This window comes from Balaenoptera physalus, assembly GCF_965194825.1.
Source record: "Balaenoptera physalus genome assembly, chromosome: 14".
In the NCBI taxonomy this organism is placed as follows: Eukaryota; Metazoa; Chordata; class Mammalia; order Artiodactyla; family Balaenopteridae; genus Balaenoptera; species Balaenoptera physalus.
In genome coordinates this window covers 52,422,149-52,450,013 of record NC_138893.1, presented here as the reverse complement: position 1 = coordinate 52,450,013, position 27,865 = coordinate 52,422,149, and the positions used below count along the sequence as shown (strand labels likewise).

At 39.1% G+C, this 27,865-nt stretch overlaps 1 protein-coding gene across 7 annotated transcripts in view; it reads right to left on the bottom strand.

Annotated features, from left to right (window-relative positions):
* The window catches only part of HPSE2 (heparanase 2 (inactive)), a gene marked incomplete at its 5' end in the record, with an annotated part of 626,538 nt that overhangs the window by 163,463 nt on the left and 435,210 nt on the right, over window positions 1-27,865 (bottom strand). For all 7 annotated transcript variants that reach the window (XM_082425203.1, XM_082425208.1, XM_082425205.1 and 4 more), the window contains one exon: window positions 12,878-12,971. In XM_082425203.1, the coding sequence (XP_082281329.1) occupies window positions 12,878-12,971 (94 nt within the window). The remainder of the gene's footprint in view (window positions 1-12,877; window positions 12,972-27,865) is intronic.

Genomic DNA, 27,865 nt, shown 5'->3' with positions numbered 1-27,865 from the left:
TTAACTAGTGGTGATGGTTTCAAAATTCTGTGAATATACTAAAAACCACTGAATTTCACACTTTTAAAGGGTGAATCTTATGGTATGTGAATTATACCTCAATAAAGCCGTGTGTGTGCTTGTGTGTATGTATCATTAGCAAAAGGAGAGGTAGACTCTAATAGGCAGATAACTGATGTGGAAAGAGGAATACATCCTGGAAATCTGGGGTTCTACCACATAGCAGCTGTGAGACTTTTGGCTCATCATTATCTTGGACTTCAATTTCTTCACCAACATGTAAAGCCACAAATTTGAAGTAGATGAAATCTAAGTCCTTTCCAAATACAAAATGTTAAAATGTATTAGTATTTTGTAATGCTTATGCAGGTCCCCTTGGCTCCTATCCCTCAAAGGTCAAGAGTAAATTTGATTATGGAAATCAAAATTAGATAAACAACAAATATGGGGGACAAAAAAAAAAAAAAAGCCAGAGCTGGTCAGAGCTGGTCATCTCAAAAACAAAGACCTGAAGATCTGGGCCAGAGGTAAATATTGAGAGTGGTGGAAAAAACCACAGGAGTAGGTGAAATTACCTGAGGGGAATATTTAAAATTAGACTAAAAAAGGACTAAGGATGTCCATCCAAAAACATTAAGGCATTATCGAATGCATTTATTCATTCACTCAACAAATACTTACTGAGCACTTGCTATATGCCAAGCAGAGTTCTAGGGGCAGACAGTGAACAAAACAGAAGTCTCTGCTCTCATTGGCTTATATTTTAGTCAAGGGGAGGAGACTGACAATTAACACACAAACATAAATTTAGAAATAATAAGTGCTAGAAGGAAAATGAAACAGAGTAATCTGACAGAAAGTGCCTTGGCAGGAGGGGAGGGTTGATATTTTAGACAGTGGTCAGGAAAGATCCCTCTAGCTCCTTATATAAGGACTTCAAAGTCTAGTTCCTTTAAACGAGGACTTGATTCCAGAAAATGGTTGGATTTATAAATTACTGTGTACACAGGACTCAGCAAGGACACAGACTCTGTGTAAATAAAGTTCATCTGAATTGTCTTCTGACTTGCAGGAAGATTTGGAAGGAAACAGTCTAAAACTTCTTGTAACTGGTGAGGCAGAATTGATTAGTGGTTAGGGGCATGGGCTCTACACACATTGCCTGTGTTTGAATCCTGGTTTTATCATTGACTCTCTGTTGACCTCACTGTGCCTTAATTTCCTCAGCTGTAAAATTAGAAAAAGAGAGCATTTTCTCATATTTAAGTGACCTAATATTTGTAAAGCATTTGGAAAGGTGTCTGGCATATGGTAAGCTCTTTTTTTTTTTTAACATCTTTATTGGAGTATAATTGCTTTACAATGGTGTGTTAGTTTCTGCTTTATAACAAAGTGAATCAGCTATACATATACATATATCCCCATATCTCCTCCCTCTTGCGCTTAAAGTAAAGCAAATGTTACCTAGACCACTCTCTTCGTCCAAAGCACATGAGATTGTGTTTGGATCAATCTAACATTACAGTTGGTTGCTTTTCTTTTGGGTACGTTTGTCGTGGGAGGTAATAGACCAGATGTATGCTAAGTAGCAGGGAAAGGCCTATTTCGAATTTAAAATGCACATGTATAATTCACATTAATGTAATTAGCATTCAGAGTATTCATTTATCCACTCAGCACAGGAGCGATTCTTGTTGTTTTTTTGGAGAAGCCACATGAACAAAAAACACAGGGAGGTAGTACTTTGATACAAAACCAAACCAGTTATATGAAATGTTATGTGGGGTAGAGATTCCTAGAAAGTATCAATGATAAAAGTTCTGGGAGTAGTTGGTATGAATCAAAAAGGATTTTCTGAGCCTTGACTGTTTGGGACATGGTGAGATGCTTAATGAACTGTGTGTCTACTATGAGCAGAGAAGACCATCATAGTAACGTGTAGGGGAGGTACTGAGGCTGGGTGCTGGTTGGGACTGTAGAGGAAATTAGCATGGGCAGAAGAGAACAGAAAAAATCAGGAAAAACAGATGGAACCAGCTGCAAAATTCCCTTAGAAAGCGAAACTCTAAGAAGCTGAGGGCTATAGTTCAGCGCTGTGGTTTTCTGAGTAAATATGATTCCCCCTGTGCTGGAAGAGAGAAAATTGGAGGACTGGAAAGAACAAGGGTACAGTTCCTGGTGAGAAATGATGTGCCAATGAAGGTTATTTTAAGGAACACATTGTCTGGGGAGGGAGAAGAAGTACAAATGCTGAGATTACTGAAGTGAAGGGAGAGGGGAGTTGAGTGGTTGGCTCCCTTTTAGCAGTTCTTTTGTCCCCAGTAGACTTCAGCCCTTGGGCCCATGTGGACAAGGGAGCTTTGAGGCATCTACAGAACAGCTTAGCAAGCTGCCAGTGGCTGCTCAGAATCCTTGGGCCAGCTGGGGGCAGGGTGGTATGAAGGGAAACCCTCAAACTCCCTTCCCTCTCATTTCAGGGGTTGAGGACATCAGGACTGCTTCGTGTGGCTATACTGAGAGAGGAGGGGTGAGAGAGAAAAACAGTATTGATTTTTTTTTTTAAGTTTTATTTTCCCTACCACTTTGAATATTTTTTAAAAAAGAAAACAGTAAAAATAGGAAAATAACCATTTTTGTGGCATATTTTCAAACCTGGGCTTCCTTTTCCTGTTTCTCTCAATCTGTGATCTGTTTAAGAAAGAATCCTGAGAGCCTGGTTTCAGTGTGCAAGCGATGGTAGCCTTGTAGCAGCAGACATGTTGTTTATGGTTATCCAAACCCAGCACCTTCCTTAATGAGAAAGGAAGCAATAAAACAGGAATAGTGGACAGGCCAGCGGGGCTAATCAGCCCTGGCAAGAGGCCCACCCTCCAAAAGACGCTGGAGTCCATTAATTCCAGCATCTCATATAGCTGGAAATCAACTTCCCCCAGGACTTCAGGAAGAGCAGTAGCTCTTTAAGCAGCCAGAACCGGTCCCCTATGTCACTGGTTAAAAGGAGCTGAATAGCTTTAGGGAGCTTCTTAAACCTTACCCATGCACATAGCTCTTCTTGGGGGTACCCCTGCCTCTTCGTTCCTTATTGTATTTATAAGAGGTCCAGGTGAGAGCTCAGTAATGTTCCAATTTTTCTTTCCATCCTTCTTGTGTGTTTTTGACTCTAAGCTACCTACTATATTAGAAGAGGACAGGATCATTCCATTCTGCCCTCTCCTTTCTCACTCACTGTCCCTTCCTGAGTTCCGGACCTTATCATTTCTCCTTGGTCTTCCTGAAAGTGTATTCTTCTCAAGACTATCCTCTACAGCACTGCTGTCTGTTAACTTGACAAGTTTCTCCCTAGCTTCAGAACCTCTGTGGCTTTCCATTACCAGCAGCAGAACTCAATGATGTGCTCACAGAGTGGTCTGTGCGACTAGCTGGCAGATGTGCTATGAGTGACTTGTTTCAGATAATATTGAAAGCAGTGATTTGGGAAATGATTTACTTAAAAATAAAAGAAAGTAGATTCAATGTTATCACAATAACATTCCTTTCATTCGCCAGAATTATGAAATGTTTCCTTAACATGGAAAAAAAAGCAAAGGAGCCAGTAAACTACACACAGCCCCACAGTCTATTTTATCCACTTGTCTATGGGAGCATGTTAAACATGGTGAAATCGTGGTGATAAACACTGATCCAGGGGATATGATACCAACTCCTTTACTTGGTATCTAAGACCTTTCATAACTACCCCTTGGCTACCTTTTCTCCTCTCCGTCCCCACAAGATCTGAGGTTCACCACACAAAATGGACTCACCATTTTTCAACTACATGATTTTCTTTTAGGTTTTTGCTGATCACTTTCTCCCTTACTCACTCCTCATCCATGTTGTCTGATTTTTTTTTCTTTTTCAAGGCTTATTTTAAATGTTACCTCCTCTGTGAAACTTTTCTCAAAACTTCAGAAAATTAATTCTCTCCTCTGGTCTCCAAAGTTCTTGGAACCTATCACTATCCTTGACCTTATTATACTGAGTTGTAATTTTCTGTTTGCCCAACCCTCCTACACCATAAGCAGCTTGAGAAAGCCACATTTTTTTCCATTTTGCATGCCCTATAAAATGCTTGTCAGCCACTTTGTTTATTAAAAACTTGTTAAATAATGAGACAATGAAGTAGTTTACTTGTTAATAAGTGAGAGAGGTAATATTTTACCAATGGAAATGCTGAGTAGATATCAGAGAAGATAACTAATTCCCTCAAAACCATAAGAGCAAACATCAAATCCTCACAGTTCCATTTCGGGACTCTGTTCACTTTCTAATTGAATTTTCCTGTTTGAGGAGACCTAGAAGCTTCTGGTTCACTAAACTGCCTCCATATTTAATATGTCCTTCTCAGGTTAGACAAGCCAAGCTATTCTGAGCTCAGCCATTCCAATATCTCATCACATTCTTCCTGATTTATTTCTTCTGTCTAATGTACTTCCTGTCAGTTTCATTAATTTTTTTCTGTAAAATTCCTTTTTATCATCTTCCTGTTCCAGAGTGCCATATTTGCCCATTTTCTTTTGGTATCAGATCAATTTTTAATTTGTGGCTTCTGTTTCTGTGTCATTTTTAGGATTTAAAATTGTATTCTCTGCTCTTGTTATCTCAAACTGCAGAAAAGCAATCGAGTGTAATTGCAACTAAACATAAAATTAAAATAAGAAAATACACAAAAAAGAAAGTCACTGGGGAGGCAAGGAAATTATGACCATATGCAAGAAAATGAGGAAGAAAGTTTCACAGTCCCAAAGCAATGACTATGTTCAAGGATAAGTGCTGGTGGAGGGAAAGACTGGACAGCAGCTACCTGCACAGAAAACACTCTTCTTCCCTTCTCCAGTCCTCTTCTATGACTAACCAACCCCTCAGGCTTACTGTCTACCTACCGACGAGTCATAGGCTCCACCAGCCTCAGAGGCAATTTCCTCTCGCTCAAGACAAACCCTGTAATCTCCCCACTTCCATGTGGAAATGTTAGAAGGTCACCCCAAGCTGCCTTTTCCTCCTGAAGAAGATTTTTGCCCCAAGTAGCAGTTTGTTCTCAGGGCCCTTCCCCCAATATGTCCTTCATATGGTCATTGCCTTCCACACAGCAGGACCTCACTATACATGTGCACATGAAACGTACGAATGGAGTCCAATGAATGAATGCAAATCACTCCCTGAAAATCCTTGTCCGCTTCCACAATCTAATATTGTGATAATATTAGATATCACCTAAGATTGTGGCGCCCAACTTTCATTCAGCTTTCACTTCTAGGGCACCCACCCCAGATTATATCAACTGGCCAAGAGGTCAATTTGATATTCTTTCACTAGGAACATTCAGTATTCTTCTTTTTAAAAAAGTTTCCTAATCCTGGACGGTCAGGAATATAAATATTCCATGGGCTACAAAATTAATGGTTAACAAGCATGGGAGATTCAGAACGGTGTATTGGATAGCATGTGGGCCCTGGAGTTAGGAGTTCTAATTTTACTACTTAGCAAGTGTGGCCTTGAAAAAAATTACTGGTTTCTTCAATGGGTTAGTAATATATGATGCACTCAATAGATGGCATTTGTAGCCTAAAAGGTGATACAATTACTATATTTTTGTCAGTTGATGATGCATTTTCCACATTTTAATGGTTTTGAAATCAGAATGTTTTTCATCAAAAGAAACTTGCCAGCTGTTTACTCTCTCCCCTCAGCTATTATTAAATTGATGCTACATTTTATAATTGTTTGTGTTTAAGAATCAAGGAAATGTGGTTCTTGGAATGACACTGACCAAAACTTTGGAGCTCTTTTGTGGTAAACATACCTTTCCAGATAGATTCCCCTATTTATAATCAGCGTCTTATATCTCAAAGAGAAGAGCCAAAGTTTCCCTTGGGACATATTCTCCCATTTTCAGATAGCCAAGTTGAGTCACAGAGGCTAATTTACTGGGAAGCTCATCAACTTCCAGCTCCCCATTTTCACAGGCCTCTACTAATGTCCTGGGAAGGGCCCTGATAATGTGTTAATATGGTCAGATATATTTCTAAAACATGCAAATTTGTTTTCTTTTCTTTTTCTTAAAGAGGTCCCCATTGTATAAGCTTCCAGCCCCATAAAGCTTAGACTCACACCTGGATGTCACCTAAGGTATTACTGTGGCACAGTTTGTGTTTAGGGTCCTCCGACTCTCTTAAGTATTTCTTTGCCCTGTGTTTCTCTTCCCCTCCATCAAAACCTGCTCTTGGAAAGGACAAATACCATATGATATCACTTATATGTAGAATCTAAAATATGACACAAATGAACCTATCTATGAAACAGAAGCAGAAACATGGACATAGAGAATAGACTGGTGGTTGTCAAGGGGGAGGCGGGTGGGAGAGGGTTGGGTTGAGAATTTGGGATTAGCAGATGCAAACTGGTATATATAGAATGGATAAACAACAAGGTCCTACTGTATAGCACAGGGAACTATATTCAATATCCTGTGATAAACCATAATAGAAAAGAATATGAAAAAGAATGCACAAATATGTATAACTGAGTCACTTTGCTGTATAGCAGTAATTAACACAACATGGTAATTCAATTATACTTCAATTTAAAAAAATTTTTTTAAGTAAACTAAAATTATTGCAAAGAAAAAAGCCTGCTCTTGGGAAAGGATTATTTGATATTAACACCTTAGTGTGACTTTAAATCAGTGTAGTTTGCCTCTTCTCAAGTTATTTACATTCTGCATCCTCCCCCTAATGTAGAATGAAAAATTATTTTTCTAAAATGAAATATCTGGCATTAGCAAACTGACTGAAATGTTACTTTGAGCCACAAAGAGAACTTTCTTTCACCCTTAAGCATATACCCAGAAGATACTCTCCTACTGTGCCTACATATAGGCATAGCCCATTTTTGGTTGCCTAAATCAATATCTATCTATTCAACAGTATGTTACAAAGTTAGTAGCAGACTAGATTCTTTTGCATGTGAACAGCCGAGATAGCAGATCCAAATGCGATTGAGACATAGACATTACTTTGCTTCTTTTACATTTCTCCCACTATTTTACTCTGCTCATTCACCTTCCACTCCCTAACTGCCTCCCTCCAATATTGATTGAGCACCTGCCAAGTGACAGGCACCATGGTAGGCACTGGCACATTGAAATAAGCCATCAACATTATTGAATGAATGAATGAATGAATGAGTGAATGAATGAATCAATCAATGAAACAGTGATTTTTTTCCAGTAGTGACACTACTGTTCTTACCCTACTAATGTATTTTCATTTTCCAGTTTTCTTCATTAGAGAAGGTTAACATTGTCATTGTCCTCATTTTCCTTTAGTTGTGCATCCAGTTATTCTATGATCCTCAAGAATAACTGTTATTCTTTTACCCTCTTCCCCTTTGATATACTTTGATATAATAAGTAGGTAAACCAGCAGTTGGCTGAGAAAAAAGTTTCCCTTTTAATCTATTTGTTACTTCCAAAGGATTAAATATTCCTCTGCCTTACCTACTTCCATGATACTGCAACTAGGATATATTGGAAAAAGGGGTATAATGTTACTGCATTTATTGAGATTTCAAAAGAATTAATCTTTATTAAGTATTATAAGCAATCATAAGCAATGATGATATTAACAAAAGAATGCTCATGATCATATTATAAATCATGTAAACCATTCCCTCCACCATATACATCTACCACCAGGAGTCCTCTGATCACACTCTAAGAAGAACTGTATAAATTAGAAGGTGTCTATCCTTTCAGAATTAGCCTAAATGTCACTTCCTCTGGGAAGACTTGCCCAATTTCCCTTCCTTTACAAACTAAGGTAGATACATCTCACCATGGGCTCCTGTAGCACCCTAAACATCCCCTGTTATAGGAATCATTGCATCTTACTATCATTGCTTGCTTCATTAACTATTTTCCCATTAGACCATAAGGTCTTTGAGGATAACCACCACATCAGTCTTGCTTTTCATTTTATCCTCAGGAGTCTGGAAGATACAAGAATGTTATAAACAGTTGATAAATGAAGGAAGGAAGGGAAGAAAGAAGGAAGGGAGGAAGGAAGGAAATTTTCAAATATTAGGGAAGCCAACTGTTCAGTTTAGTTAGTATTCAAAATGCAATCATAAGGACAGTACTTCTGGAAATACTTCCCTTATGACTGGGATTTCACCAACTCCTTCCTGTGCCTATTGAATTGCTGAAAATAATATCAAGAAGTGTTATTTCCTCCTCTGATTCCTCTAGGAGATGAAGACACAAATCATAGAGTCCAAGTGACTTAAGCTGAAGTGGTTCATCTTGGTTCTTATGTTATTGTTTTGGAGTCAGCCCAGCTATCCACGCTCTACCATCTGCACTGTATCCTGATCATCTCTCACTTTCCCGTCTGACTCTTGCCTGCATTGAGAGATTCTCAACTCTTTCCCTTGACTCATCTCCCAAAGTACAGATGATTATCCTCATTCTAATGGAAGGGAGAGAGTGTGGATCATCCACAGGAGTGGGTTGTCCAAACATTGTCTCTGTTAGGCTTTCAAATGCATCATGTAGATTCTCACATAACCAGAATTCACCCACTGCTCAGAAAACTGAAAATTCTTAAGTGGCAGTCCAAATTTGGAAACCACAACTGTTTTTAGCACTGCCTTTCAGGTGCCAAAAATATCACCTATCATATTCTCCAGGGTTCAAAGAAAGAGGAAAGAGGAAAAAAGCAAAGAACAAGTTGAGGATAAAGGTAACATGAAGCTTCTCCAGTTACATAAATTATTATTAAAAATAACCACAATAACTGAAACAACAATAATAATAGCAATAAGAACTAGCATTCACTAGCAATTAACAAAACAGGGCCTCATGTGACCTTCCTAATCTCCCTAAGAGGGAAGGAGGATAGTACAGTGGTCCCTATCTGTCGAGTACTAGTTCCAGGAACAATTGTGGATATCAAAATCTGCAGTTGCTCAAGTTCCATATATAAAATGGTATGGTGTTTGTATTATAACCAATGCACATCCTTCCATGTACTTTAAATCATCTCTAGATTACTTATACTACCTAATACAATGTAAGTGCTATGTAAACAGTTGCCGGTACATGGCAAATTCAAGTTTTGACTTTTGGAACCTTCTGAAAATTTTTTTCTTGAATATTTTCAATCTGTGGTTGGTTGACTCCACAGATGCAGAACACATGGATACAGATACAGAGGGCTGACTGTATTTTTAGCATCCTCATTTTACAGATGAAGAAACAAAATCAGAGAAGTTACGTGAATGGCCCAAGGTCATACAACCCAAGCCACTAGACTTCAAATTCTGTATCGTATCTCTTCTTCAAACAGCCTCACCACTGGTTTATCTAACCAATCTCACATGAATCTGCTTTGGTGGGAAATTTGCCCTTTTTTCCATTACTGTGGACCTAAGGAGAGGTCATTAGGACTTCTCTGAACTTCTCAAAATAGAAAAGAAACAAAGATTCCATTTCTAGTTTTTGGATGAGAGTTCCAGGTATATACATATTAAAATCTTACTTGGTCCATCTCCAAACTGGTTTTGGGGGCTCGAAAGAAAGAAGTTTGATCACTCTGCCCCAGTTTGTACCCTGGAATCTAATTCCCCAAACCCCCACCCATCCACAGGGGACTTCAGGAACAGCCAAAGTAACTTTTCAACTGGAAAATCTTGGTGACCCTTCTCTGGTCTCCCAGCCCTCATCTCCCTAAGTCAGGCCAGTACCTGGCATATCCTGGGCTGTGGTAGAGACTCTCATCCTCGAGGCCCTAACAACTGGGTCCAGGCTGCCGTAGCCAATAGAAGGTCTAGCCCATGAATCAAACCTCAAGGAATCTGTGATCCAGCAACACCCCTAGCAGATACCCGTTTAAGGCAATATCTGGCAAGAGCTTTGCAAAAGAGAATTGGAAAAAGAAAACCAGTCAGAGAAATAACTGAATGAGCTACTAAATGAAACAAGGAGCATGGAACTTTGGCAGACAGTATTCTCCAAAAATGACTGAAAAAATATTTCTGGTCTTATATGCCCTTCCAGAACCTTGCCACTCCCCCATCCAGAGAAGTTTATTTCCTCTTGTCTTACATCCCTATGGGTCTTGGTGACTGTCTCAATGTATAGCCTGTGGTTGAAGTGATGCCCTATGACTTCTGAGGGTAGATAGAAAAGGTGATAGAGCTTCCACCTGGCTCTCTCTCTTGGGCATCTGACTTTAAGACCTTGGGAGGAAGCCCAGGCTACACAAAGAGGCATTCCGGTTATCAGCCCCACAGAGGTACTAGCTGACAACTGACATCAACTAACTGCCAGACACATGAGTGAACGAGCCTTCTGATGATTCCAGTCGCCAGCCTTTGAATTACCCCAGTCTTTGAGTTTTCCAGCTGAAGCTAATGGAGCAAGGACAAGTTATCCTTATGGGAATTCCTGACCCACAGAATTCATAGTCATAATAGATGATTGTTTAAAGCCACTAAGTTTTGGGGTAATTTGTTGCACAGCAAGACATTACCGGAACAGGAACATAAGCCTGAGGGGACCTCTGAGCATGTTGTATTTGCAACAGCCAAAAGGTGACTCCAGGTCCTACTGCTAATTCTAGCCGTCCCCTGCCAGGTGCCTTCTGGATACAGGTTATTTCTCTTGGGGACTCCACTGCTTCTCCCTGCAACCGCACTTAGCTCTCCCCTTCCAAGTCCAGCAAACATGTTTTTAAAGGTCTGAATTTCAATTGAGCACAGGGTTTGAGCCCTTTACTCTAAGTTTCTTTGGCCTTGCCTGGCCAATTCAGGAGGTGAGTTTAGCCACTTATTTCAGTCTCTGAACATTCTGTGATGGTGAAGGTGTATGCGGTGGTGGAGAGTACTGGGTAGTGGGGAGAAAGGGAAGAACCTAACTCCTAATCCACTTGTCTTGGCTTTGACCTAGAGCTACCTATTCTACTTAAAGAATTACATGAACACAGAACCTTCACTCACAGTGCCATGATACCACTGAATCATTTTACTTCCAATGACAATCCTTTGATCAGATCATTAGGCTCAAAACTGGAAAAGCCAAAATATAAGGACTTGTTGTCTTGTACACTGTTGTAATACAGAAACTTAGTATAGTGCCTGGAACACAGTAAACACTCAATAAATATCCACTGAATGAAAGAATGAATGAATGAAAGAAATTTCCTCCCCTCTTTTTAGAGACCAATAACTAATATTGGATTAGCATAATGTGCTTAGAAAACTGTAGTGTTCAACAGGCTGACATTCTACTCCATTAGGTAATATGTTTTTCAACCTGCTCGAAGTAAGTATTAAACCTTAAAACTGTGAGTTCCTTGAGGGCAGAGACCATGTCTTATTACATTTTGTATCCTCAGCACCTGGCACTTTGCCTGGTACTTGCTAAAAGCTCAGTAAATATTAAATATTTAAATATTAAAAACTAAGTGAATGTCAAAGGGACTGACAGAGATATTTCAAATCATTTAGTTCTCCTAGACTTTGCCTAGTAGGAGACAGTGACAGATAAGGGTGCTGGTCAGTGCACCTGATCCCCAGAGGGATCAGACTGGGATGTAGAAATTCAGAAGTCCTGAGGCTCCCAGCCTCTAAAGACTCAAAAAGCTATTTTGTAATCTGAGTATGGCATTGGTATGAATACAGAAAAGTGTACAGACCTCCCCTTTAGCAATCAAAAGTGCTTTTCTATGATTGCTCCAAATAGTTTTTTTTCACAACTAATTTTATAATGAGCCATTCATTTATTTGCCCATTCATTTATTCATTCATCCCATATATATTTTGTGTTTTTGGCCACACCTCACGGCTTGCAGGATCTTAGTTCCCGGACCGGGGATTGAACCCATGCCCTTGGCAGTGAAAGCATGCAGTCCTAACCACTGGACCACCAGGGAACTCCCCTCATTCATCCCGTATTAATGGGGGCCTACCTGTTGCTATTTTTCTGCAAAGATGTGTTTAATTTGCTCAAAAGAAAGCTGAATGTTCAAAAGGTCCTCATTCCCTGGAAAAGGACCTGACTAGGAAACTAAAGATGAGATATCACCATTTTGTAGAGGCAGATGGAAATTGTAGACATAATATCCTCACAGTTCAGAATTAACTAATCTAGTGTATTTCAAAACGTGATCTGCATTGGGTGGAATCACTTGACAGATAACTATTAAAAATAGAGATGTCTGGGATCCATTCCAGACATACTAAATCAGAACATCAGAAGTGAGACTGGAAACTTCACAAGCAACCTCTGGTGATTTTGATTGTATTCAAGTTTGAGGACTACTAACCACAGGTGTCGTGCCAGTAGGACCTACATGCAATTGCTTAATTTAATCTTATCTTCCCCAACATCTCTACAAAAGTAAGATGTTACCTGGCTGATTCTAAGACACCTAGGAATAGTGTAAATGTGGCTCAGAACTGCCAATACCCCAGACCACAATTCCACTGAATGAATGTAATCATTCTCTCTTTAAACTAACCCAAAATAAACTCCTGCGAAAAGAAAGTAAACCTATTCTTCCCTTAAGAAACTCACAATTTAGAAGCCAACTGCTACAAAATGTTTGTTATTAAAATAGAGAAGCTTTTAAACTTGGATATGGTACATTCAAACCCTTCTTAATCTGAAAAGCAATAAACGGCAATCATCAGCTGTGAGAGGTACCTCTTGGCCGTGCAAATCCAGACTGCACTATTTTTCTACCCACAGTGCTAACATCCAGCTGGAACCCTGTGACATTTTCCTCGCCTTACCCCCAAACTCACTCCTCTTCTTCCCCAGAGATTTTTTACTCACTTTCTGAATTTTCCTAATCTGGTCAGAGAGGGTGTCTAACAGACGAGTTTTCAGGAAGTCCATCACCTTGACCACCCGGCCATCAATGTAGCAACTGGAATAAAAATAAATAAGAATCAGAGAAAATCTCGAGCAGGAGACTACAAATATATTTCTCTAGCCACAGGTCTCTGTTGCCTGGGGAAAGAGCCCAGGGTTCACTTGGGCTCTTACATTCTAAGAAGTTTTGATCCTGGGTACTTTTCAAACAAATAATATACTTTTTATCCTCTTTATTTTCACCTCCATTTGTGGGCTAATATTGTGATTTTTTTCAGCCTTTGTCCATTGAAACTGCATTTATTGCTCTATAGGAACTGACAGGAATCTGTAACACAATTGGGTAATGGGGAAAAGCTTAGTTGTTTTCCCCCCTAGGGAAAGTAATTTAACACCCCTCCCAAACCATCCCTACACCCACCTTAAAGTAATAAAGGTATGTGAGAGGTTTGAAAGACTACTCAAACATTTTGAAAGGTTTCTACACCTTTAAATAAGAAAACACCAACCACAAAAATCTGATTTAGTGCAGTGAGCAGGTCTCAAAAGAGTTCATCTCCAGTTCACTTCCCTGGGCAAAATACCTTGTAGTCAACCTCCTTCCACCTCCAGAATAAATGAACGGATAAATGAATAAACAAATAAATAAGTCAGACAGATTAAAGTCCAGGTGCCCTTTCCTAAAATAGCAACAAGTTTGGCACACATCAGTGTGGTGGTGTCTCCAGTTTTGTTAGGTAGCTTAAGTGAAACATCAAGTTGTGCCGACACTACATTGTTAACATTTAACCAAAACAGGTCCATCTGGCTCTGTGGGGACTCTGTGTGAATCTTTACTCTGAAGGCTAAGCCCAGGATTAGGTGACCTTCATTAACTCAAACCTCCCAACACTCATCTTTGCAAAATTCCAAATTAAATTGATTTAATTTAAATCAATGCTTATGACTCCTGGGTGCCTTTTCCAATCCACTTAGGTCTCCTTGGCTGATGGATAATGATAGATTATGTCATTTTTAGTAAGACACCAACCTCTCAGTACGTATTATAGAACTATAATTCTAATTCTAGTACTAAAAATTCCTTTTAATGTTAAATTCCCATACTAATATGTGATGTAGAGGAATGGTTAAAATTCTTTTGTAATTGCACTTTCAACCAGGTGCTCTGGTTGAAGTGAGGGTGGGAGATGAGTTCCTCCCACTCAGCCTTCCCCTTGGCCTCCCTCACCACCTCACACATTTCCACAGAATCCAATGTTTAATAAATCATTTGTATATTGGAAAGAGCATGGGTTTTGGAGCCAGAGATATCTGAGATCAAATTCCAAGTCAGGTATTTACTACCTATGTGATCTTGGGCAAGATGCTTGGCCTTGATGGGCCTCAGTTTTCTTATTCTTAAGAGAGAAGTAACATATCTACTACTCAGGATTGTTTGAAGATAAAGCAGATAAACCTCAAGTGTCTGGCATATAGTAGGCACTCAACAACTCTTAGTTCTTTTCTGATTTCTCTAATTTTCAGCTCACAAAGATGGGGTCATAAACAATAGGGGCCTTACTGTGTGTATAGAATTCTAAAAGTGAGATGATTGTATCAAAGGGCACATGCTTTTGAAAATCTGGGTGGTTACTTATATTAGGGAATAAAACAAACCAATGACATGACCTTTCACCTCATTCCTGGTACAGATACTAGACTTAGATCCAATAAACATTTATTATGTGCAACACACAGAGCTGGTAATGTCCATGTCCATTACCTCACAAACCTCTTTCTATTAGTGCTCCACTGTCAGCACCTCCAATTTTTTTAAAGTTGTGATTAGATAGTATACTACCTGAAAGCTAGGCATATTAAAACACTGTAGTGTTCAAATTAAAAATAATTCATAAAATGTTAATGTAACACACTTTGAAGGACATGAACATTTGTACTATATTACATGATGATTACGCATATGATAAAAATGTACTGTAATTAGTGTTCTTTTATGTTCTAGTCAAATATATTATAGTTTCCTCTTTTTTCTTTGTTAGCTCCCAGTAACTATTTTAAACAGCAGAGTTTATAAGTTTTGCTGGCAACACATATAGTTTAATGCTCATTGAGATAAAAGTGCCAGATGTACTTTTTCAATATGTAGGATTCCCCGTGAACATGCTTCCTATCCCACAAAATCCACGGCCCAGGGTTGAGGGACCTTCACTCCTCCCCTCCTTCCTTTGGTCTCTTTTCTCAAGTACACGAAACTTGGAGTTAGAAAACCTTGGTTCAGTCCCAGCTTTGCCACATACTACCTATATGATACTGGGTTTCCCCTTCTTTAAAATCAGTTTAAAAAGAACCCCAACCCTACAGTATTTTCACAGGGTTACTGTACCGATAAAAATGAGAAGAAATTCTGGGCACAGAACCTGGCACATAAAAGGTATTCAATAACCAAAACTACCCTCCAGGTTACTTAAGTACCCAAGCTGGCAGCAACCTAGACTGAAAAGCCATGGGATGGGGTGAGCAGGGGAACATCTGTCTGGAGAAAGACAGTATGTTCATCCACCGTAGGATTTGGAATTAGGGAATTATGGAGGAGCAAAAACGGACTCTGGATTTCCAGTAGGTGAGAGGCAGAGAGAGAGAGAGAGAGAGAGAGATGGAGAGGGCTGTGATTATGTTGCAAAAATTGGGAGTTTGAAAAGACCTTAGTGGTCATGTGGTCTGAAGTAGGTAAGCCTGTGACAACATCCCTGAGAAGTGATTATCTAGGACAGGGGACGCACTCTCATACACTACTAGTACTGTTCCACTGTACCAAAGCTCGGATCCAGGGAAGGCTCTTCTACCACGGGTCTAAAATTGGCTCCCTCTTACTGTTCACTCAATGGCTGTTTTCTTGGACCCGGGAATAGTCCAATTCCTCCTTCATGTGACATGTGGGGGAGGAATTCCAGTAAAAACTTTGGTTTAAGCTTTTTAGAGCCTATTCTTGGCCCCAATTTTAACCTAACAAGCTGGATTCAATCATTCTCAGTTGGTCTCAGGCTATTCCTGTGGGCTATGAATTAGACTGGAGCAGGGAGAGCTCCAGGCAGGAAACCAGTGTGACAAGGTTATCTTATCTCAACAGTGCAGGCAAGAAGAAATCTGGGTCTAAGTAAGGGAGATCATGGAAAAAGTAAAAGTGAGAGCCTGTGAAGAACTAATAAAATAAAGCTTCTGTAGAGCATAAGAGAGACAGGAAGGGAGTCAATGATGACCACGAGCTAATGAGAGAGAATGTCTTCGAGAACATTGGTGCCAAGGACACGTAGGCTAGTCACACTCGGTTTTAGGTTTGTCAAAGGAGGTAAATTATTCTGTTTGAGATACCAAAGATCCAGAGAATATCAAAGAGAAAATATGCAACAGGTACTTGGAGATGTGAGAAGTCAGCACAGAGAAAAATTGAGACAGAAAATGTTCACCCGGTTGTTTTCTTCAGTTTGTAAGTAATGAATGGAGCCATGGCCGTAGATGAGCTCCCTAAGAGAATCAGAGAAGTTAACAGATATGGCAGAGACCCTCTAAAATTCTCAAATACGGCCCTGGACATTGCCTCTATCTTTGGCCCAAATAAGAGTCCCTTCCTTCCCCATCCTGGCCATCACAGTGTCTTTTTAATAATTTCAGTCTGAGTCAGATTCACACTTGGATGCCAAAGGAATTCCCATATTATACTGTGAAGTTTCAGCCACTTTATTTGCAAACATAAACCCACATTTATATTGTACTATGGAAATAAGAACTTTGGTCTTCCAGAATTTAGTATTCCTTTTTAAGAGAGGGGATAATTTAACCATAGGTATGAGTTGATAAATACCTGAGCCTTTTTCATGGGTAACCCTGGACAATTAGCTTGCTGCACTTACCCTTCGTAAATGTGAAGCTTCTAAGAAAACATTCAATGTCAACAGTCTGTGGTTATTTGAAAAACTCCTGCCTGTTACAGAGCTTTGATTCTCTGATAGTGGCTGCCTGTAGTAAAGGGCTCAATACATCATTTAGATTTGGACATGATAGCCTGTGATGACATTTGGTAGGAATAAATTGTTAAAAATGGTAAAGATGGTGATTTCTAACCAAGACTGGGTAAGAGGATGTAGGACTGGATTCCACCAGACTGTCCAGTGACCTGGGGGCAACTCTCTCTGCTTTCCTCTGTCTTCTTCACTGGGAAGATAAAGATGATTCTGAGCTACCAACTGGTCTCTCTTGAAGAGTTAACTAGTTTAGTAATGGATATAAAGGCATCAGAAGACCAAACAAATCAGAGAGGAAAGGAAGGATTGAGGGAAGGAAAGAGAGAGGAAGGAAATTTGCCAGTTAGAGGTGTTTTGGCATCTTCCACATAAACCCTGGCAGAATGGTTGGCTCTAGAAACACTTAGACTGATAATTTTAGGTAAATCATAGTCCTCCTCTAAGCTCTCTTGAAATTTCAGCATCTCCTAGGATCACACCACAAGTGGCTGAGCTGTTCAACTAAAAGCTGAAGCCAGGAGAGGCTGTGCAGAAATAACCTCTCTGTGAACTATTACTACCAATGCAATGAGCTTGAAACCTCTGTGTGTGGACAAACAGCCTGTGCTCAGTACTGGCAACCATCATTCCTTCCTCGGCTGGCCTCTAGATTGGCAGGTCATATCAAGCACATACCTGGGGAGCTGGCAAAGATGGCAGAGTATACAAGGTAAACAGAACTACTTACCAATTCATTCACCAACTCTCTTGCTCTTCTTAGTTTTAAATTTTATTTCTAGTTTAATACCTTTCATCTTACAGTAAGTCCCCTACATATGAACCTTCAAGTTGCGAACTTTCAAAGATATGACTGTGCATTCGCCTGTCCAATCACGTAAGTTAGTTCACGTGAAATTGCAGCTTGCCCTCCGTCTTCTATTGCTGACAATCCTTCAGCTCTACCATCTCCCACCTCCTCTCCCTCCTCCAGTCAGTAACTCTTCTTGCCTGTTCACTCGATGCCAGCCCCTGTATGCCAGCTGTTGTACTGTACTACTGTACTTTTCAAGGTATTATACGTAAGATTAAAAATGTTTTCTTTATTTTTTGTATTTGTTTATTTTTTATGTATTATTTGTGTGAAACGTATTATAAACCTTAGAGTACAGGTATAGAGTACAGTACTCTATACCCGATTGTGTTAGTTGGGTACCTAGTCTAACTTTGTTGGACTTACGAACAAATTGGACTTATGAACATGCTCTTGGAACGGAACTCTTTTGTATGGTGGGGACTTACTGTATTTAAAATTTTGCCCTTTATCTGTTGATTATAAAAGAAACAAGTGCTCATTATAGACAAATTAGAAAATGCACATAAACAAAATTAAAATATGAAAATGAAAAATCATTGATAAACCCAACACGTAGAGAAACTTTGTTAACAGTTTGCCTTGTACCCTTGCAGACTTTCCATAGTAAATACACATAAAATTTCCCATAATTAGTTATTTTTAAAACTTACTCCAGATCCTATTCCACTAGCATATAAACTTAAAACTGTCCCAGCTGAGATTCCCAAGCCCATATCGCAGAGATACTGCCAGAAATATTAGAGACTCCAGGTGAAATCATCTCGCTCGTATTTTAATTCCATTCTGGCCAGTTAGGGATCTTCTGCCAGGGGCAGGTCTCATCTCCTTTCTTCTCTGCCAGCCAGGTTTTAACCCTGATTCCCCTCCCCCTTTTCTCTAGGCCCCTAGATTTAGTCTTCAGGATTGTACTCCAATTAGCCACTTATGCCCATTAGCCTCTTAAAACATTTAATGAGGAGAGTTTGTTGTCCAGGGGCAGCTGGTTTTGTTTACCGGGCTCTTTACTTTAAAAGGAAAAACCTTTGCCCCTTATTATCTGACCTCTTCTTTTATTTCAGGTAATTGCATTAGTGCTGGCCTCCCAATGCTCAGGAATTTCCGGACCTGTTTTGCTGCCTGCTGCTTTCAGGGAGGAGGGGCAGTCTGCTCAGAATTCTTACACCCAACCTCCTGCCTGGGCAGGTAATTCCATAAAACTGGGGCCTTCCCCACTGGATGAGGAGAAGCTTGGATAATCATTAGAACAACGCTGTTGACCTATAAAAGCTATTCTGACACCTTGAAATCAGTCAGACTAGAGGCTGACTCTAGTCTCTCCAAAGCTTTACAAATTGTATCTGCCCCTCCTCCAAAGCCCTCACTCTGGGTTCCTACTGAGCACGTTCTTCTCACACATGCCTTTAGGTTTTCTTTCTGAGGCTACACTATTCTTCATCTTCTTTGCTATGGGTCAGTCTTCCCATCTTGTGTTCAGAACTACTTTGAGCAGGTAGAGCTTGAATGAAATGAATACTGTTAGAAAAAAAAAAATCCTACAAAATACTTCTTTGGCTTTCTTCAACCAATTCCTATATAATCCATACAGGAGCCACCCAGCTGACTAAAGGGTTGTGGTTCAGGAATTTCAAAGAGTTTGTACCCTGGAAAAATGTTACCATTGAAAAATTATACAAGTAAAGGTCAGGGTGGTGGGCAATCCCTCAGGCACATAATGGGTACTCAAAAAATATATTTAATGAAAGCATGAGTATCTGTATAAGCTAACCCTCAATGAGCCAAAAGGGTGGCCCTGAGGCTCAAGTACTGTCCCAAGGGCCCCATTTTCTTGAACTTTTCTCTCTCCTAATTCCTTGCACACTTTGGGTCCTGAGCTTTGGGCCCTAATCATTCTCCCCAGTGAACACAGTGCACGTGGAGAGACACTTTGTCTTGGCAGGGGCTCAAGCAGCTGGCCCTTGATCCTAGCAGTGATGAGGAGAGCTCTAGGGGAGCAGGGAAGGAGAGGGATAGGAAAGCCATCTGCAGCTCCAGCTATCGGAGTGGGCTCTGAGCAGCGCACCTCTGGGAATTTTCAGGGTAGCAGCATGTGAGGGCACCAAAAGTGTGAGCAGGAGTGGATTCGTGTGTTTCAAGTCTGAAATGTAAACAATTTGTGGGACCCTCTTTAAGAAAAGGAAATCAAAAGTACAAAACACAAAATTAGGTACAAAAGTAAATATTTATTTAGAATGACAAAATAAATCACAACAAATCCCCAGAAAATTTTTTTCAAGTCCCTTTTTTCTCAGAGCTCTTTAGGCAATTTACCAGAAATGTCTACACAGCAATGCTTCCCCCTCACCACCTAGAACATTCTGCAATTCTCATCAACTCCCAGCACTCCTAGGAACCAATGCAAGTGAAGGGCTGGAAGCTTAAGTCATTAGCTTCATGGTCAGTCTAATTGTGGGTCATCAATAATAGGAATGGCAGGGTCTAAGTCACTGGAATCTAACCATCTATGTGCAGTATTTATTTTAATTCAGGGTTTGTAAATTGGGAGCTTATACAGTTACCACATCCTTTCCCTGACCTCTTTTCGTATAATTGTCATTGTAGCTGAATAGCACAACTAACTTAACTATAATTAGGTTAGTGCATTACTAACTAGAACACAGAAAGGAGAATGAGGAAGGGGAGGAGCCGTATATGTATTAAGTTCCTTCTTATTTGCTAGCTATTTTACATATAGTGTCTCATTTAACCTCGTGAACACTCTCTGTTTGCAGATTATAAACTGTGGCTCCTACAGTAACTAGGAAACCAGAGACCAAGTAGGTACTAGGTGACAGACACCAAAAACTTTCCTCTCTGTTCTGCCAAGTGGGAGAGCTATGCAGACTACTGCGCTTAGTTCATTTAGCCTGTAATCAAGTACAGGTGCTTTTCAACTTCCTTTAGTCTTGCCTACTTCAACTATCTCGACCACTTAAACAATACTGAGCTAAACTCAAATTTCTCAAGAAAACAAAACAATTACAACAAATAAAAACAAAAGCAAAACAATAACAAAAGCAAAAACCTGGGGAGATAAGTAAAGGAATGGAGGTGGTATAACTTTACTCTTTTCCTTGCAAAAATGTTTTTCAAAGTATTTTATTAGTAATTGTTACATGAAGAAAAGGGGCTCCATGGTCAAATAAGTTTAAGAAATGCTAGGTTAAAACCAAGTTAAGTAGTACTTCCTGTTCTAGCCATCATGGAGTAGATCAGAATTACCCTCCTGTCATAGACAACCTGAAATCCAACACAAAATATATAAAACAAATGTTTGAAGGAATCGGACAGCAGCCAACTCAAGCTGTGATCCTTGAGAGGGGAGAGGTACACGAGGTAAGCCCCGCATTCACCTGGGCTTGCTCCTCTGGATAGGGTGGAGACAATTTATTGACCACCAAAATTTTGTGCCCCCCTTCCACATTGCAGAGCTGTTGCCAAGAAGCAGTTGCCTAGCCAGAACCTACTATACCTCTGCCTCCATCACAAGAGGGGTGCCCATAAGACTAAACAGGTCAAAGCATTGTGAGCAGAAGTAATGTGTCACGTTAGGCTGAAGTAGTTGGAGATGTGTATCACTTCTGAACAGAAATTAAGAAGCCACGTCCTTCCTTATAGTCTCTTTTCTCCATTGCCAGATGAATGGAAGAGTCTCCAAGGAGAAGCCACAAGACAGAAAAAACCTGGGTCCTGGAATATCACATAAAAGGCCATCCACCAGGTACCTCAGCATTGGATGTGACATTAGTGAGAAACAAACTTCTATTGTTAAGCCACTGAGATTTGGGGGTTTATTTATAAAAGCAATTAGTGTTAGATTTCCTAGTGCATAGGTATTCATTATAACAAAACTCCATTCAACCAACTGATCTGTTTGACCAACAGTGCATAATAAAAAGGTTTTCCTTTGAGAGGAAATGGTCCCTAGTATGAAAATAAAAAGATTAACCCAGAGAACTCTAGTTAATTCTAGTTTGAATTGACTGGGTAACTGTCAACAGTGGGCTGAATTCTAATATCATGCAAGGACAGCTGAGGAGGGGAGAGATCATTCTTATTCTTCTATATCTAGGCAAACTGAGTCCAGGATGAAAACAATGACTAAGGTGATTACTAATGACCAGAGAGGACAATGAAATCTAGAATATTGGAAGGGAGGTCAATTAATGGAAGTCACATATCAGTGGGTGGCAGCCTTTTGACTCTACATCCAGTATTCTCCACTAGGCCTCTGGTGTAAACTTGAGTATTAACTCTGAGGGATAGCCATAGTTTGAGGTAGATTCATTTAGGCATCATCATTGTCAATGAAATCATATGTCCTAACTTGCATGTATCAGACAAGCAGGAAAACCAGAGGTTCAATTCTCCCCTGCATGATGTTGCTTACTTCTAGGCGCCCAGCACTCATAACTGTGCATGTGTGCATACACACACACACACACACACACACACACACACACCCCAAACTGCTTCTCTAGCTACATTCACCAATACTCTGTATATTTTCGTTCCTGCATCTAACTTTTATTCCCAGCAAACTCAATGTCATAGAGCTACACTTCCTTGAAGTATACTCACTGTGTAGAATATTTCACCTGGAGAAAAACCTTACATCAATATAATTCTTTTCACAACAATTGCCATGTCTTCGTTTTAAAAGAAAGGCTAGCTCTCACCATATAAAGCATTAAAAGGAACTATTTATCAATATCATGAATATATGTGTACGTACACACATGCATGTGTGTGTATGTGTGTATATACGTGTTAACAGAGACAGATAGAGATTGAGACGGAGAGAGGTATCCATCTACTAGTTAGATTTCAAGATCGGGGTAAATATAACGTTGCTTCTTGTGTTGTATGGTACGTGAATTGAGCCCCCAAAGAAACCATTTCTGGTAGGATATTTTAAATTTCAGTATTTGCATTTTTGTGTAATTTAATTTGAGTATCATTAATATTTTACAGTTTTCCTTTAAACAGATTATTTTTAATTGCTATATTCTTTTGATTCATAATTTTTAAATACAATAAAAATAATTCTGTTACAAAAATACATACTCATTTTAAAACTTAAACATGATAACAAATAGTACAAAGAATTTAGTAACTAAACCAAATCTCAATGCACCACCTTTATCAACATTCAGAGAAAATCATGCCATTCAGCTCTGTATGTCTGTATACATATATCTCTATATACATACATACACATGTATACATACATATATGCATAATAAAGTACTGCTATCAATAATTTTAGAGCAACATTATCTGATATATCAGATACTAGTTCCTTAAAATGTTTTTTATAAAAAATTTTAAAAGATGGAGTCATTATGCTTTTGCTTTAACTATGTTCAACTTTAGACAGTATATATCAACTGCCTCTGTGAAAGATAAGGGTATTACTCCTATTTTTCTACAACATTGACAGCCACATCAGCCAGTGTGATAATTTTTGCTTCAACCATCAATCATAATTTAGAAAACTCAAGAGGAGAAAGAAGGTCTATTGCCTTTTTTTGCCTTTTGCCTTTTTGTTTGTTTTTCCTCCTAAATGATGTTCCAAGTTTCCATCTTTTATCATTTCCTTTCTTTTTAGAAAGCTTACTTTACCCATTCTTTTAGGTAGGTCTTTGTCAACAAATTCTTAGTTTTCCATCATCTGAAAATGTCTTGATTCCCCTTTCATTCCCAAAAGATATTTTTGCTGGATATAGAATGCTAGGTAGACAACTCTTTCCTTCAGCCCTTAAAAAATTGTTGTGCCACTTTCTTCTGGCCTCATGATTTCTGATGAAAAAAATCTGCTGTCATTTGAATTGCTTTTTACCTATAATTAAGCTGCCATTTCTCTTACTGGTTTCAAGATTTTACAGAGCTTTCAGCAGTTTGAGTATGGTGTATCTTGGTATGGATTTCTTTGAGTTTATTTGTTTGGGGTTTACTCAGTTTGTTGAATTTATAGGTTTATGTCTTTTGCCAAATATGGGAAGTTTGCAGCCATTATTTCTTTAGGTATTTTTTTATTCTCACCTGCTTTCATTCTGGGGCTCCAACAACATAAATGTTGATCTTTTGTTTTGGTCCTGCAGATCCCTGAGGCTCTGTTCATTCTTTATTTTTTTTTTTAATCCAGTCTATGTTTTTCTCTGTTGCTAAGATTGGGTAATTTCTGTTATTGTATCTTCAAGTTCACTGATTTTTTTTCATCTGTCTCCTCCATTCTGCTGTTGAGCCTATCCAATGAATTTTTTATTTCATTTTTTGTACTTTCAATTCTAAAATTTCAATTTGGTTCTTCTTTATATCATTTATTTCTTTGTTGAGACTTCCTATTTCTTTGTTATCTTTCTATTTTTTTCATTTGTTTCAAGAGTATTTGTAATTGCTCATTGAAATATTTTTATGACAGCTGCTTTAACATCCTCATAATTTGAACATCTCTGTTATCTCAATGTTGGCATCTATTGATTACCTTTTCTCATTGAAGTTGATATTTCTCTGGTTCTTGGTATGACAAGTGATTTTCACATGACATCTGGTTATTTGGGGTATTGCATTATAAGACTCTGGATCTTAAATCTTATGTTTTGGTTGGCCTCCTATGACACCACTCTGGCAGAGTAAGGAAGGAATACTGCCTCATTACTGCCTGGTTTGACAGGCCTGGTTTACTTGGCCTCCGTTGACGCTCATGGATTAGGGAACCTCCTTACTGCTGTATGGGTGTAGGAGTTTCAGCTCCCCACTAGGCCTCCATTGATATACTAACCTGACTTCAAGGGTAGGACTACCTTGTTACTTCTCCCCATGTGACCTCCACTCACGTGGGTGGGGAGTAACCTCATTACTTCTGGGTGGTGGTAAAAGTCCTGAGTCTCCACTAGGTATCCTCTGACAGCATCCCGGGGGAGGGGAAGAGGCATGTTATTTCTAACAGCTGGGGGTGGGAATCCCAGCTCTCCATTTGGTCTCCACCAACAATGAGTGGGGATGGTGGGGAGGGTCTTTGTTATAACCTAGCAGGAATGAAAGTCCTGGCACTCCTCACTAGGTCTTCACAAATGGGGGCACTGAGATACCTTATTATAGCCTGGCCAGGGGGACAGTCTCAGCTCCCTGCTTGGCTTTTGCTGGCAGGCGTAGGGGTGGGGATGGTACCACAGTTTTTTTTTTCAGTGGTTGTGTGACTGGAATAGAATGGTTATTGTATAAAAGTTTTCTGTTTTGCTAGGTTGTTCCTTTTCTGGTCCTCCGGCTATAGAGAACTGGATTTTGTTGGGGCATTTTTTGTTTGTATCCGTTGGTGCTTCTGGGTTGCCAGCTTTTCTAGAACCAACTCTGGGATATATGAGGCAAAAAAAAACCCAAATCAGGAAGCTCTCCACTGTACTGTTTGTTCCCTGGTTCCCAGTCTACCTTATTCTCTCCACCGTTCAGAATTTTTTCATGTTTGTTTTATAAATAATGGCTAGGGCTTTTAGTTGTACTTAATGAGGAATAAGGAAAAGTATGTGTACTCCATCATTCTTGAAGTGAAAGTTTTTATGTTCATCTTTAACTGTAATTCCAACAATTTGAATTGCAATTTTTAATCTTAATATTTAAATATAGAAAATTCATTTGATATTTACAACCAATCCTTTTATCATAATTTCTCCATCATGGCTCCTTTTTTTGTTTGGCTGCTTCATCTTCAAGTAGACTTTTCTACAAAGCCTCATGCATAACTAAATTTTCCCTAAGTTTCTGTGTGCTTGAAAACTGCTATCTGCTCCCTTTGACAAATCAGGTGCATAGAATTGGATGATATAAGAGTCTTCCATAATAAATGAGGGAGCTTAAATATCAGATTTTCAATTTTAAGTATCTCTGACTACATTAAAGATTATAACCAGAAGACAGCTAGTTATGATTGCTTAGGAGAAATACTTAGATATCACTCTCCTAGAAACAATAAAATTCCCTCTACCATTTTAACAGAATGTCCCCCTTCAAATAGAGAAATTAATGATAAGGATGATGATGATAGTATAAAACTAACAGCTACTGAATGCTTAGTATGTGTCATGCATCGCATACATTATATAATCTTCACATAGTATTATGAGATAATTATTTATCCAGTAAAAACTTATGGAGTGCATACTATATGCTAGCTATACTCTAGATTCTAGGTAGAGTTCTATTAGTGTTCATGTTTTACATACAGAGAAACTGAGTCTCAGAGAAGTTAAATACCTTGCTAGTAAAATGGCACCAGCCAGTATTTGAAGTGAGATCTGTATGATGTTTAATCACAACATATACTTACTTTACAGCTGAGTAGATATGATAAATACATCAGTACCATGAAATAAAATTCAAATTCCTTGGACTAGAGCTCAGAATGTATAATTATATTATTTGTAACTGACAGAGGGTTTGATTAGACTTATTTAGCTAATAGAAATTTTAATGTCATAATTTCAAGGTAAAATTTCACATATCTCTCCACAAAGGAATGTTTTCTTACCATCTTTCCCTTTAAAAAATTTCAAAGAATTGAAATTTTCATGGTACCCTAAAATATCCTATTTTTTCCCTGGAATCTCCTACAAATTCAGTTTGATTATTGACCTCAAAAGGGCCTGAGAACGAGGGTAAATATCAGCATGTTGTCTTCCCTGTGCTTAAGAACATGTGTTTGAACATGAAGAATAAGCAAAGTGACTGCTATCATTGCAAAGATTTCTAGAAGAACAGCCCCCTTTTAAAGAATTATTTACATTTTAAAGAGTTAATCAATCATGAGTTAAACAAGACAGAAATAAAAAGCAAATAAGTTCTGTTTCTTTTTTTTCTTGAGAGACTCAATGATAGTTGGCGTTCTAAATTAAGAATGAAAATGGTAAATTTTCATTTAATATATTCTGTTTACATATTTGGACAATTAGAGTAGAAGGAAGTATACAGTCATCCCTTGGTATCTGGGGGGGACTGGTTCCAGAACCCTCCTCCTTACCCCCTGCCCCTGAGGGGTACCAAAATCTGTGGATGCCCAAGTCCCTTATATAAAAGGGTGCAGTATTTACACATAACCACGTACATTCTCCCTTATACTTTAAATCATCTCTAGATTACTTATAATACCTAATACAATGTAAATGCTGTGTAAATAGTTGCCAGTCAATGACAATTCAAATTTTGCTTTTTGGAACTTTCTGGAATTTTTTTTTCAAATATTTTCAATCTACAGTGGGTTGAATCCACAGATACAGAACCAATGGATATGGAGAGCCAACTGTATAAAGAAAATAAGAACAGGAAAATAGGGGGAAAGAATGAGCAAGAGCTGGATCTCCCTGTCAGGGATCTTTTGGTTTCCCCAAAACACAACTCACCCTCCTTCTCTGTTCTTTATCTCTGCACAGCCTACCAAGCCTCACCACACAACAACTAGCCCCACGTACACACTTCTAGACACCTGCTTCTTCCTATCATTAGTTCCTAAACCCACCTCTCCTGCTCCTTTAGCTCTAACCATCACCTGTCCAATTGAACCTCTGTCAATGAACCACAACAGTGCAGTTTTTAGTAACCACCCCCCTCCTTCCCCAGTCTCCTGCTATCTAGTCCCTACTCCTGACTTCCTGAATGATCTATCACTTGGACTGGCAAACCAAGCTTCAACCTCTGATTTTTTCCCTATCTTGTGCAACCATTCTTGACAAAACTGCAATGTTTACCTACACAATTGGTCTTTGGAGGCCTTTACCTGATCAGCCTTCTCCACACAAAGCCCAGGCTTAACTGAATGGTGTCTTGGGCTAATGTGTCACCTGGACTCTATCCCTTATCCCAGTGGTTCTTAATCCTGTCTACATTTGTATTAACTAAGTGAAGATAATAGCTCCTCAAACAAAATTTTCACTTATTAGATAGTGATCTGGACAAGGAACTAGGAGACCCCTGTTCTGCCAATCATTAGTCTTGTGACCGTAAGCAAGTCACTTAACCTCTTTTATCATCTTATCTATCAAGGTAGTT